This window comes from Oncorhynchus masou, chromosome 24 (assembly GCF_036934945.1).
Source record: "Oncorhynchus masou masou isolate Uvic2021 chromosome 24, UVic_Omas_1.1, whole genome shotgun sequence".
NCBI classification, from domain to species: domain Eukaryota; kingdom Metazoa; phylum Chordata; class Actinopteri; order Salmoniformes; family Salmonidae; genus Oncorhynchus; species Oncorhynchus masou.
The window spans coordinates 91,309,275-91,323,130 of NC_088235.1; the positions used below are offsets into that span (position 1 = coordinate 91,309,275).

At 44.2% G+C, this 13,856-nt stretch overlaps 2 protein-coding genes across 2 annotated transcripts in view; one reads left to right on the forward strand and one right to left on the reverse strand.

Annotated features, from left to right (window-relative positions):
• Nucleotides 1-1,969: 1,969 nt before the first annotated feature.
• LOC135513013 (ras-like protein family member 11B) lies at nt 1,970-3,816 on the forward strand. Its single transcript, XM_064935639.1, has 3 exons — nt 1,970-2,202; nt 2,309-2,442; nt 3,078-3,816. Exons 1-3 carry the CDS (start codon nt 2,091-2,093, stop codon nt 3,573-3,575), a joined length of 744 nt encoding a protein of 247 aa, XP_064791711.1. The 5' UTR covers nt 1,970-2,090; the 3' UTR covers nt 3,576-3,816.
• Nucleotides 3,817-4,902: 1,086 nt separating this feature from the next.
• The window catches only part of LOC135513012 (sec1 family domain-containing protein 2-like), a 189,575-nt gene continuing 180,621 nt past the window's right edge, over nt 4,903-13,856 (reverse strand). Inside the window, exons 7-9 of the mRNA XM_064935638.1 lie at nt 8,313-8,447; nt 6,638-6,757; nt 4,903-5,373 (exon numbers count right to left, since the gene is read on the reverse strand). Coding sequence (XP_064791710.1) covers nt 5,281-5,373; nt 6,638-6,757; nt 8,313-8,447 — 348 coding nt within the window. The 3' untranslated portion in view covers nt 4,903-5,280. The remainder of the gene's footprint in view (nt 5,374-6,637; nt 6,758-8,312; nt 8,448-13,856) is intronic.

Consider the following 13,856-nt stretch of genomic DNA (forward strand, 5'->3'; position numbering starts at 1 on the left):
AGAGAGAGGGAGACATAAGAAAGTGGGACAAAGAGAAGGGATAGGTTGAAAAAGAGAAGTAGGTTTTCAACAGCCGTATTTGAACTTATTTGACACAATAAAGACAAAATGCTTTCTTTTGAAACACTGCTCTCTCAGCACACAGGCACTTACAGTTCTGCTGCGGCATATGCTGCAGACACAAACATGAGCGCAATTGTCCCCATTATGAACAACTGTCCTGAGAAGGTGACTGTGAGCCCCTAGGTGATGACTAGTGGGTCAGGGTGTCACCCAGTAACAGTTCTGGACCACTCATGACTTGTGGTGTTACTCAACAGTAACTGATCTGTGTGCCTTTTACAGATGATGTCAGGAACCCACTTGGGTCTTTTGAGGTAGTTCCGAGCTTAGACAGTTTCTCCAGGATTGAAAGCTCTGTCCTTTGCTCTCAGTTCACAACATTTTTTGACTTGACTCACCTGTTAATGTTGTACTGTCTCCTTTGCGTTCAGAAATTTGAGTAGGTCAAAAGTTGTGCATAGCTCGCTCTTCATGAGTAGCGGGAAGCTGTTCAAGCATTGGTGCAGTGTCCCTTGACCCGGAGACACTTTTAAGGCATGTTTCATGAAGATGGATATTACGGTGCTGAACTGATGTGCCATAGCCCATTCACCGGTAGGAATGTGGCCATTTCTTGGGACACTAGCTGTGGTCCATTTGGAGTAGGAGTGGCGATCTGAACCGAATAAACACTTCCCCAAGCTTCTCGATTGTCTTCTCTGCAGTAGTAGACTTCAATCTCTGGCCACCTGCTATGAGCATAGACAACCATGAGAAACATTCTGTATTTGAATGGACCTGCTAAGTGGACGTGTATGCGTTGCCACACCTCCCCCAGCCAATCCCACAGATGAAGAAGTGCAAGTTGAAGTACGTTGCAAACCTTCTGAGATGAGGAACACGTTTTTGCTTCTCCTCAATGCTTCCATCCAATCCAGGCCACCAAAAGTAGCTTGTGTGATTTCCTTCATGCGAACCATTCCACATTGACCTGAGTGTAGATGTTGCAACACTGGTTTCCCCAGCAAAGACGGAATGATAACTCTCCTCCCCCACAGCAGACAACCGGACTGTACTGACAGCTCAGTTCTCCTGGAGAGGTAAGGTTTCAGTTCCGGAGCATCCCCTGCAGATTTACCTTTGATGATGTCCATCACTTCAGATAACACCGGGCTGTTTCTTGTGTTTCTCCACACTTCTGTTGAAATGACTGGTGCGTTTTCCACACCCACCACCATAAGCATGGATCTATTTCACCACAACAGTCCAAGAAGTACATAGGAACTGGCTAAATAGCAGGAATTTCTGCCACTGAACAACTGACAGCTATCATCTTCCCAGTACTTTTGCACATGCAGACTGACAGGAAATACATTTTTACTTTGCTGTGATGCCTATTGTGCTGTGACGTGTTTTAGAGACTCTCCTGCAGATGTGCACGTGGTCCAATCATATGTATATGCTCCTTTAATGCCGAAATTACTTTTTGGGATTTTTTTAGGTTAATATTTAGGATCAATAATTATCATACAATATCATTCACCATTTCACGTGTTATATGTAAAAATCAAAACAAATGTGTATTGGTCCACACATATATTTAGCAGATGTTGTTGTGGGTGTAGCGAAATTCTTGCGTTCCTGCCATATAAGTTGTCATATATCTTGACAATTACTATCGCCACAGCCCCTCTACAGTAGTTATCAACACTTTTCTGTCAAATAAAGGATGTTTTGTTATGTCATCCGAACCGACCAAACTGTTGCACGGGGCATTCATTTTCTCCTTGTGTTTGGCTGGCGGATCCACGTGAGGGGCGGCAGGGAGCCGAGAGAGCGTACTGTTGCCAGTAGCCAATCAGCGAGAAGCATTTCTTTGGCACTATAAAAGTCACGGTGCTTTCATAGTGCACAGTATTCACACAGTTGGTTCAAGTGAACAATTGAGAGGTTGTTGTGTTTTGAACTAATAAAAGCGATTACTTTTGCTATTATTGAACAATTTGGATTTAGCATTGTCTTGAAAACTGAACAAGGAATTAGTCAAAATGCGTCTGATACAGAACATGTCAACCATCGCGGAGTTTGCGATCCCAGAGTGTCCGTCTAACCGGACCATCAAAATAGCGGTGATTGGGGGCAGCGGAGTTGGCAAAACAGGTAAATTGACAAATCAGTTCAACTAAATGTTGACAACTGTATTTTAGTAACTGATGTTATAAATGCATAGGCTACATGATGATTAACTTATGGTCTTCTATTCCAGCTCTGGTAGTAAGATTCCTGACAAGGCGCTTTATTGGCGACTATGAGAGAAACGCAGGAAACCTTTATTCAAGAGAGGTCCAAGTGGACGGAGAGCAGGCAGCCATCCAAGTCCAGGACACGCCGGGTGTTGATGTAAGTTCACTATTTGCTTTTCGCTACGTTTCCAAATGCGCTCGAGACCACTGCGTTTGAGTGCCCACAGACCAACATTTATTTAGGCTAGTCCACCAGAGCCTCTGATCAGTGTTAGGTTTTCTGAATGAATAAATCAGTATCTACTGTAGTCACAAAACCATAGTAGGCTATGTGAAGTTTGCTTTCTGTTCAGAGTTCTTCCCTCCCTGCTCTGGGCACTAATCCAAACCCACAGATTTTGTTCTTACTAAAAGTGCAGAGGTTTTGTTTTTTAGTCTGGCCTTCTAATTTCCCATTCAGAGAATGTCTGAGCCAGGGATACATGATACCCCACTTATGTCTCCTTAATCATCATCACCCTGTTCCCCTTTACTCACTCAGGAGGAGAGAGTAGAGGCAGGAGAGGAGTAACATTTCAGCCCACTGGTTGACTAGACTACAGCAATCAATTTATTAAAACATACCTGTTGCATAATGATGGGAACATATTTGGTCTGGCATGAATTTAAATCACTTAGCTATGAGTCTGTCCAGGTTGGATTTTATGAAGTTAATTCATGTATTTTTAAACACTGTTCTAAATGAGTTCCAATGTAACAGTTCTCTAATCATGATCTCCATGTTCTCCTCAGGTGACATGCAACGGCCTCAGCCTCCCTGATCATGTGACCTGCTCCATCCAATGGGCAGATGCTGTGGTGTTGGTCTACTCTGTGACTGACCGCCATAGCTTTGACCTGATTGGCCAGTTGCACCAGCTGGTGGCCCGCGCGGGCGGGGCCAACGTGCCTCCCGTCATCCTGCTGGCCAATAAGGCGGACCTGCTGCACATGAGGCGGGTGGATGCCGAACAGGGCCCCTTGCTGGCGGCGGCGCTGGGCTGCTCCTTCTACGAGGTGTCAGCCAGCGAGGACTACAGCCAGGTGCATGGGGCCTTCCACAGGCTGTGCTGCCACATGGCCAAGCAGCAGCCCCAAGCCTCCCTGTCCTCCCACACCACAACTGGAGCAGCAGAAAAGAAGGGGCGCTCACCCCTCATCCCCAGGCCCAAGTCCCCCAACATGCAGGACCTGAAGAGGCGCTTCAAGCAGGCTCTGTCGGCTAAAGTCAGGACGGTCACCTCTGTGTGAGAAGTACTTGGCTTCGTCTACTACACAACATGGTCCAGAGTGGCTACAGAAAATACATTGAATGAGGAGAAACGAGGACAGAAGATCCCTGTCTCGTTTGGGGACTCAATCCTGTATGGAGATAGAGCAGCCTGACCTGCGACGAGCAGCCTGACCTGCGACGAGCAGCCTGACCTGCGACGAGCAGCTCTGACCTGCGACGAGCAGCCTGACCGAGGTCACTGTCTGACAGAGGTCATGACCTGTGGGGTGAAACTGTTCACTGAGTCTGCAGACATCTGCTATGAGGGACAGCAGCGGGGAGGTGTTGGTATGTCAGTCCACCAGAAGGGACAGAGGAGCTGAATGAAGCCCAGACACAGTCCAGATTGTGTGAACACTGACATCTTCTCCTGGTAACAAAAGCCTTGACGGACACTGCAGAGTATTTTTAGCTGGCGGCAATTTATAGTTTACATTTTGTTTTTCCCCTCGGGCTGCCACTGCATGGCAATGCTAAAAGACACTGACACTGTTCAGTTTCTCATCTGTCAAACTCATGTTCCCCAGTGCATTCCTTGTACAACAGCCAAAACCATCATTCTGCACATTATGGTAGTGAACTATGAGTGGAAGGCAGGATCACTGTGGGGCAGCAGGGTATGGATATGGGGCTGGGTGGGATGTTGTGGTTATTTGTAATGCACTTTAAGAAAACCAAATGGTTGACTTATTTGTCATACTTTTGAAAATAAAATGATTGCATTCATGATGACTCTGTATTTTACTCATGAGGTTATAAGACAAAACAACTTCTACAAGCCAGGTATGAACCATGTATTATAGGTTAGGCTGTGTGTAAACATTATCTACGATGAAGCATACTACACCACACCAGTTCAGGCTTGTCCTCAGAGGTGCTGTTCCTCAACCTGGGTGGTGTGACCAATGACACCACAATGCTATTACAGTTATGTGAAAGTTCCTGTCACTAGTGAGGTTCACAGTTCATGCTGATTTGACCTGGGGTCTACTGTCCTATGATTGAGAATATCAGGCTCCAGTCAACATGAAACACCCATCTGAACATGAAGAAAAAAGAAGCTTCAGGGCAGTTAGTGACATGGAGATGTGCAAAACTCAACTGTTGACCCCTGTTGGACAGACCATGGCCTGTCATTACCACAGAGGCCTTCCACTGTAGCTCACACTCTCTGAGAACCCGATGTGTAGTGGTTTAATTCTGTACTGTGCCAGAATATTGAAAACCAGCAAGATGCCTTACGTTACTTCTCTCACCTGTAATGAGCTCACACATTGTATAGGACAGTCAGAACAACTAACACAATTGTTTCATTTCACTCAATGTATTCAGATTTAATTCAAACAACTCGATTTGAATGTCATTGCTTTAAGTTGAACTTCAAGACAGAATCAAGTTTACATTCAGTACAGTTTGGAATAAGTCCATGAACACTTAATTACCTTAATGTGATTTAGGGCGTACAAGGGATGGGATACAGATCTTACTAAACATTTAGGAATGCCTTTGAAAAAGCCTAAATATATCCTCTTTCTATCATCTAGTCTTATGTCTGGTCTGCTCTGCTCACACACCAATGACTCCAATCCATTACCAAACCACAAAACTTCAATGGAGCATCTAATTTCTCCTCTCCAGAAAGCGGTACGTGTCGGTGGAGAGTGTGTGGTCCTTGTTCTGTGCTCACACACCGATGTCTGGCACCAGTCTTTGGGTGGTGAAGAGCAGCTCAGGGACATCTGTAGGTCTCAGCAGTCTGGTGGAGAGGACCAGCACCTGGGACAGAGAGCAGACAGACAGACATGGAGAGTCCCACTAGCTTGTTGCTAAATCAGCAACGGAGAAAGACAACAGTTGGTTGTGTTCCGACAACTTGAGTAGACGTCCTGCTTTAAATAAGTAGATACTGAATGTGAACGGAAGCATTTCACTGTAAGGTCTACAGGTGTATTTGGCACATGTGACTAATACAATTTGATTTAATTTGACCCCATAGAAATCATTCAAATGTATTTCGATAAAGATGAGTTTGTTGTGCCTTGCATCCACATTCAGTATATGACCCAATGACTCAGTTCATACATTAGACAAACCCAGGCTATTCACTATTTATGTTTCATTAGTCCAAACAAAACCATTTTCTGACTGCTTTTAAATCTGGGTTAATTAATAACCAAATCCTTAGAGGACCTATACGTTCCTGGAAGCCAGCCTTTATCAGAGCACTACTAGCTGCAGACAGACAGATCGAGCAGGCTGAATGGGTTGGGGTTAGAGTGCGTGTTGAGGTCAGAGAGTGTGTGGGCCGCTGGCTGCAGGATGAGGGTCCTACAGTAAGAGCCTCTCTCTTTCTTCTGTTGTTCTGATTAGAGATGTATTCATGACATCAGCCTTTGATGCTGCTCAGGCCTTTCATTAACACAGCTAGCCAGGGATTAGACTGTACTGCAGTACACTGGCTTACAGTTCATTAACCATGTACACACAGCGTACAATACACACGGATGTTTAGCGTGTGGTTGAGTCAGAGTGTGTTGTAGCAGACACACAATACACAATCAGATGCATTACCACATCACACACAAAGAATGTACACGTGTGTATATAACATTAGTTCCTTTCTGCACTATCCATTGTCTGTCACCTGAGAATATGTTTCAGTGTGTGTGCGTGCGTGCGTGCGAGAGAGTGATATATTATATAGCTACTCTTGACTTTCTTCAACTCAGCACCCAGATTTTTGTGGTCGTCCCCTCCCTGTGTTTTATCCTCAGGCTCCTCTTTTGATGTCACTCAGACAGATGACAAACCCTCGCAAAGCCATCACAGTGTGTTATGTAATGTCACCGAGCCATAACCTGGAAAGCTGTAGCCTAAAAAACACATTCATACCACAGCAGCGAAGACTGCACCTGGCCTCTCGTATCTCCTCTGATTTATTTACACCTCACCCTCACTCTCCAAATCCCCCCTCTTTGCGCTGTTTGTTCGATACAAGCTCTGCTGGGTGAGTTGAGAGCAAGCGGCCGTGGTCTCTCACCTGTGAGCCAGGCTTGTGGGCGGAGACTAACTCGCGGATCAGGCGGAGCTCAGAGGGAGTGACTCCTCCCACCAGGAAGAGAAAGAGCAGGGCGTGGTCGCTGGGGTGTGGACGGCTCACCTAGGGAGGGGTTAGGGATTGGGATAAAAATTAGCTCATGTAATTTCATTGCCACAAGTTAACCATATCATAATTAAAGGTTATGCTATGGTTTGTGAGCTGAAACTCCACTCTGTGGAGCCAGATTACAGTTCAGCATAAACTGACTCCCTGTCTCTCCCTATGTCTCTCTCCCCTGCTGTCCTTCAGTCTCTCCCCTCTCTTGTCTGAGTCACTGCCCAGCTGGAGTGCAGTGGTCAGAGTGGACTATTCAGCATGAAGGCTTTAAACAACACTCATTCCAGACACACACACAGATTTGTACATGTGTGTGAGTCAGGGGGTCTGGTGTGCCAGCTATGTGTGATTGGTTGGCCTACGGGTAATGGCTGTGTTCTATTGGCTGGGGAGCGACGCCGAGATCACAACTACAGCCTTTGAATAATAACCGTACAATCAAAGCTGCAGGGGGGCGGGACTGGTCCGGGATGGCCAGACATGTGCATCAGGACTGTCTGCCTGGGCTGGCTCAACATGTGTCTTACAATAGGTAGCCTTTATCTGTCAGAGTGTGTGTGTTTGTGTATGTGTGCATGTGTGTGTGTTTACATTGATCAATATGCACAAGTGTGTGGATGTCAGACTGAACATGTGTGTGTGTTTACATTGATCAATATGCACAAGTGTGTGGATGTCAGACTGAACATGTGTGCAATGTAGTAGGTCAAATGGGTATGGGTCTTTGTGCTCATTTGTATTCATATTACATACAGTATGTACTGTATGAGTGCATTAGCTATACCTGCACACACACAAAACAGCAGACTAGCATCTACATGTGCATCCTTAAAGAGATATGAACACCCACCCCCCATCTGGCAACACAAACCCACTGCACTGTAGCACCAACCAAGTGTAAGGTACATGTGTATGAGTGAGTGAGGGGAGGGGATGGGAGAGGAGTGGAGGGAGGAGGAGAAACACAGCAACACACCTACGCCTAGACAGACAGACACACACTAAAGAACTACAGATGGGGTCTTTTGAGAGTTGTTCCCTAGACAGTGAAGACAGGGAGCTAGACAGTGAAGACAGGGAGCTAGACAGTGAAGACAGGGAGCTAGACAGTGAAGACAAGGAGCTAGACAGTGAAGACATGGAGCTAGACAGTGAAGACAGGGAGCTAGACAGTGAAGACATGGAGCTAGACAGTGAAGACAGGGAGCTAGACAGTGAAGACAAGGAGCTAGACAGTGAAGACATGGAGCTAGACAGTGAAGACAGGGAGCTAGACAGTGAAGACATGGAGCTAGACAGTGAAGACAGGGAGCTAGACAGTGAAGGTATATTGTGGTACAGACTAAAGGGTGTAACCATGTGTTTTATGGTTAAAGGTTATACTGTGCCGTGGTCAGTGAGTTTTATATGGGTGATTTACTGTATGGAGGGTGTGTATAGTTTTACTAGAGGTTTTATGGTTCAGAGAAAGTAACCTTTAATATTACCCTTTCATAAATAATCCTCTCACGAGGGTGTGTGTCATCTGCGTGTGTGTGTGGTTGGTTCAGTCTCTCACCTTCATGAACATACTGAAGCCAGTCTTGAGCATGTCGGTGAGGCCTCCAGACATGTGTTCTATGTCGGGAGACTCAGGTCTGTCTGGGTGGAAGATCTCCTCCAGAACCTGTCTGAGGAACGGACGGTACATCGCCTGGAGAACACACAGGAACACAGAGGAACAGGGCCAGTCAAAACATATTCTACAAATATCACTAGTTACCAGTCTCTTTGTGCTTTGTCCTATTTTGTACTTGTGAGTTATGCCATAGTGACAACAAAGTGGAGGGTGGGCCATATATAACACAGGGAGTATATAATGAGTGGGAGTGTGTATTACATCTCTGTGCTAGGTATGTATCTGGGTGAGTAGTGTCTGTCTGGGTTATTGGAATAAAGTTTGTGTTTGAAGAACCCTTAACAGTGGTGTGATCCTCTAGTCCCCTCCATCACGGGATGAATGAGAGATGGTGTGATGTGAATAACTATGAAGCAGAGATAGAAACAGCTCATCTCTGTAGGCCAGGCCTCTTATTGGAGGTCCATGCAGATGAGATGAGGGTATTGAGTTGTTTATAAGGGCGTTATTGTTGCTGGGGATGAAAATAGCTTTGTTTTCAGTTATGAGCCAGTGTGTTGTGGAGGGTATTGTTGAAAACAAGTGTTTGTATGATAAGTGTTTATGTGTGTGTGGGTGTGCTGATGATTTCGTTTTAAATAGCCTTGTTATTGTGTGATTTGTCTACCGTGGTGATTATTGTGAGGCGCATATACTGATTGCAGCCAAGTATTAGTCAGCCAGGGAGGCTGTTAGCTCGGTGAATATGGATGGATAGTCAACGTGACATGACCCAACCTGCTCTAAAAAATACCCTACCGCTCCAGACAAGCACGACATTCCCATAAACCCTGGCAGAACACTACACCTCTACAGATACACACCCAGGAGGTGTACATTTTCCCAAGCTGCATATGTCATCACTCCCCCTCTAACACACACACACACACACACACACACACACACACACACACACACACACACACCAACCCTTCTTAGCCATTTGGCTAATATATTTATTCTGTACTCATTCTATCTTTTCACACTAAAAGCACTGTGACTTTAACACGCTACTGTATTCAGTTTAAAAGTTCTACCTTAGAGTGCTGATCATGAAGGAGAGGGCACCTTGAAAAGACTATTATAAATAAAGTTATCAATGTTCACATTCTGAAGGTTATAAAGAAAACACAGTAATATTTTCCAATTGCACTTGACAAACTCCATACAACGCTACTGTGTGTAGAGACACAGAGACAACAGAAACAAAGAGTGAAAGAGAGCAAGAAATAAAGAGAGGAATTGGCTGACTGAAGGTTTAATCTGACCAGCTACCCGGGCCTATAAACAGTCCATTTTTAGGTTACAAGGTAAACCAGATTATTTCATGTGCGAGAAGTTCATATCCCGAGTTAAGAATGCAGCCACAGTTAAGGTTTGGCAGAGCTTTATGAGAATTCTCAAAATAGCAGAGTGCTCAGAAGGGTCCGGAGCAAGGTTCCCTCTAAAATGCACCGGTACAGAGCTCAGTAGCCGAGACTGCCGGGCAGAACTATCAGCCCACAGAGAGATGCAAGAGATTTCACTTGCTTGGCAATGTCAACATATGTTTCCCATGCCAATATAGCCCTTGAATTGAATTAACCATGAATTAACCAAACCATTCCTAGTCGATCACCAGACATTTCTATAAAAAACCTAACAATAAGCCTAGTTTTTTTTCTATTAGTGTTGGTCTGTTGAAAGTAGGTTCACCCGATTCAGCTGCACTGTGCGCCGAGTAGGCGAACTGTTGCCATTTTGAACCATTTCATGTGTCAATGTATAAACTCTGCCTTCCCGGAGGGCCCAGAGAGCAAGTGCACTACAGGCCTACAACTGTCCAACCGGATGGCTCAGATTACCGTGTCTGCAGTACTTTAGCAGGCATAACAAATCTACAGCGTGAGATTTCAAAATGTTTAAAACCATGACTAGAGAGTGTCAACGAATACATTAAAAAGCTCCTGTTTTTATGAGTGGTGCCTAATTCTGACCATCAGAAGCAGGCATCATCAGCCCAGTAAAATAAAAAGCTAATTATTCACATGTATGCTCACTCAGCTGTGCCTCACAAGTAATACAACAACGGTGTGATCAAATATACACTACATCAAATTTTGAAATATAATTATAAAAAAATGGCCTGAACAACAATGCATTGGCATGGCAATTCAAGCAAAGCCAATATGCAGCGATAATGTATTGGGCCTATAGCGTACTGCACAAACCTCATTGCTACAGTTTGCAGTGGTGACCCATCATTCAGGGCAGGTGAGACAGACCTGTTTTGAGCCCCACCTGTCTGTTACTTGAACTCAGTGAAGCATTTATTTGGGCTGCAAATTCTGAGGCTGGTAACTCTAATAAACGTATCCTCTACAGCAGAGGTTGAGAGAATGCAATGAGTGTGCAAAGTTGTCATCTAGGCAAAGGGTGGCTACTTTGAAGAATCTCAAATATAAAATATATTTAGATTTGTTTAACACTTTTTGTGTGTTATTTCACAGTTTTGATGCCTTCACTATTATTCTACAATGTAAAAACAAGTAAAAAAAAAGAAAAACCCTTGAATGAGGAGGTGTGTCCAAACTTTTGACTGGTATTGTATATTTATATATATTATGTTGTTGGTTATTTTGGCATTAATACATGTCACATATCAGTTTGCAAACACATTGCGTTAATAAAGCCGCATAAGGCATCTCCAAAGTGCTGGTGTTTCAGCCGAGCTCAGTGCTTTCTGTGGTGGCACGGCCTCCAGCGGAAAATATGGAGCGTAGGGGTTGGTAATGTTCTCTAGTTGCGCCGTGATTGGTTCAGTGTTCCGTTACTCACACTACGTCACTGCAAAATCTACAGGGAGAGCTAAAAGAATTCAAGACCCTTGGGTGCTGCCATAGAGTTACATTGGAAGTTCCCATCCAAGAAGGCTCAAGGTCATTGGCCACAGATAAAATGACGTCAAATCACGTTATATCAACCGTAGCTTTGACTGGACTGATCATGTCAACATCATACTTTCAAAATCTTAGCTAGCAAGCTAGACAAGCAGTCATCATCATGAATCAAGTTGACAATCTACTAGCAAATCCTTTTCAATCCCTGTCATATGAATAAAAATTAGAGATAAAAAGTATCGGTGCTCATTAGCCATGAACATTGCACAACAAGTTGGAAATCGCAAATTCAACAATGAGTGTTTTGGAAGGAATCAGTGACTAACTGCAAGCGTTGCAAAACAACCACTAGCCTGCTATCTATTCAGTGGAGTGGGTGTGTGGTCCAAGTCTGGGTTTAAGGGTCTCTTTTCCAAGCTTAAAGGGATAAACATTCACATGCAACACTATGGGCCAGAAAAGGTTGACCACATTGGCAATGCTGTCAATGCAGTATAATTTCTGCCTCGTTCAAAACAACTGGAAACTCGGAACTGGGAACTCTGGTGAAAAACAATCTCAGACTGGGATTTTTAAATTTTTATTATTGATATATATTTGACCCCTTTTTCTCCCCAATTTCGTGATATCCAATTGGTAGTTACAGTCTTGTCCAATCAAGAGCTGTGAGTCATCCAAAACGCGACCCAGCCAAGCCTCACTGCTTCTTGACAATGCTTGCTTAACCTGGAAGTCAGCCGCACGGAAACACCGTACACCTGGCGACCGTGTCAGCGTTCATTGCACCTGGCCCGCCACAGGAGTCGCTAGAGCGCGATGGGACAAGGACAACCCGGCTGGCCAAACCCGGACAACACTGGGCCAATTGTGCGCCACCCCATGGGTCTCCCGGTCGTGGCCGGCTGTGACACAGTCTGGGATCGAACCAGAATCTGTAGTGACACATCTAGCACTGCGATGCAGTGCCTTAGACCACGGGAAAATATGTTTTGAACAGAATTTCAAGACGGGAACCCTGGCCTCTTTCTAGAGCTCCGACCTGAAGATCACTGACGTCATGATTCGACATTGGTTTTTCCCCCAAGTTCACAGTTTTCTTGAAAGCACCAAATCCAGAGAAAGTCAGACTTTGATGACAGAGTTTGATGACAAAATTTGCCCACAAGAAGGACTGCCATTCCACATTCCTGTTCACAGCACAACAAGGTGAGTCAAAAATGTTATTGTATGCTGGTGCAAAAATTATGTAATATGCCAGGGAGATATGTATACTGTAGCTAAGAAAGTAATACTAAGTGTATGTTGTGTAGTAAGCTGTTAGTAGCCCATGTGCCTCACCCTAATAATTTGGTCCCTTTTCCCCTCATAATTTAGCCTAATGTTGCATAAGCTTCCGTTTTTTAAGTCATGTAAAAAATACATCTGAGTGGTAGAGCTCGGCTTGTATTTTGACACAGAAAGATATTTTGACATGATTTGGTGACCACTTCTAAAGTTTTCCCTGTAAACACTATCAACGTTTCCCTTTACTGTGGCAATTGTGATCAATGCAATATTTGCCACTTTCAATGCAACCTACCAAAACAAAAACTATGCAAGAGATTTTGTTGAAGGCGCATCAGAGTACTCTGCCCGAGCTACACAGACCAGTGCGGCATAAACAAATCAGAGCTGCAGTAGGCCTAAATGCAAACAGACCATTGCCATATATGGATCTGTGCCATTTCCTTTGAACTGGACTGTGTATACAGCATGAGAAGTAGATGAGTAGACATGCTTGTTTTGAGATCAAAGCGAGAGCTGCATGTAGTCACATGTGAACATTTTGTTCATATCCTTTGCTATTTAGTGAGTTATTAGCCCAGTTATAGATAATTTGTAGTCAGAAATAGGGGAGCGATTGGTTCCTATAAGAGCAGAAAACGTGTACATTTCTAGACATGTTTAAAAAGCTAGTCAGGTCAAGAGCTATTTTTGTCTCAAAGCGGCAGTGGTGTATTTTGAGACAGGCTTGAATAAGCTAAGTAGCCAATAGACAGGGTAGCGTCATTTGTCTGATTCTCTCTAATAATGGTATGGGAATAATAATGCATTTTATTTTGTAAAATGGTTTCTTGCATCAAACACAACATTTTCAGTCTGAAGGACAAGTCGATAAAAAGGTTAATGTAAAACCCTGCATGTTTTTTTAAAAGTCTCATGGAATGACCTACATTGAACACCACACATTGGCTGCATGTAGGCTGAATGATAGAACAGCAATTTCCATGTTCAAATGTTATGGCATGTATTTTCTCCATTGTTTTTGATGGCAGGCCACTCTGTTAGGACTACATTATGATCAAATAGCCACCACAGCCTACATTGCCAATGTTAAAACTGAAACTAAAAGTAGGTACAGCCTCAGTGTTCACAGTAAACGCGCGCTAGAAGTTGAACAGAATTTTCTCAAAGTTTGAGTTTACCCTCAGCAGACCTGAAATTGTCTCTGTGTCGATTTTCTTTTCCGGGAACATTGCTCTGGATGTTAGCTTCTTTCTAGAAAGGGTAGCTCACACACACACAC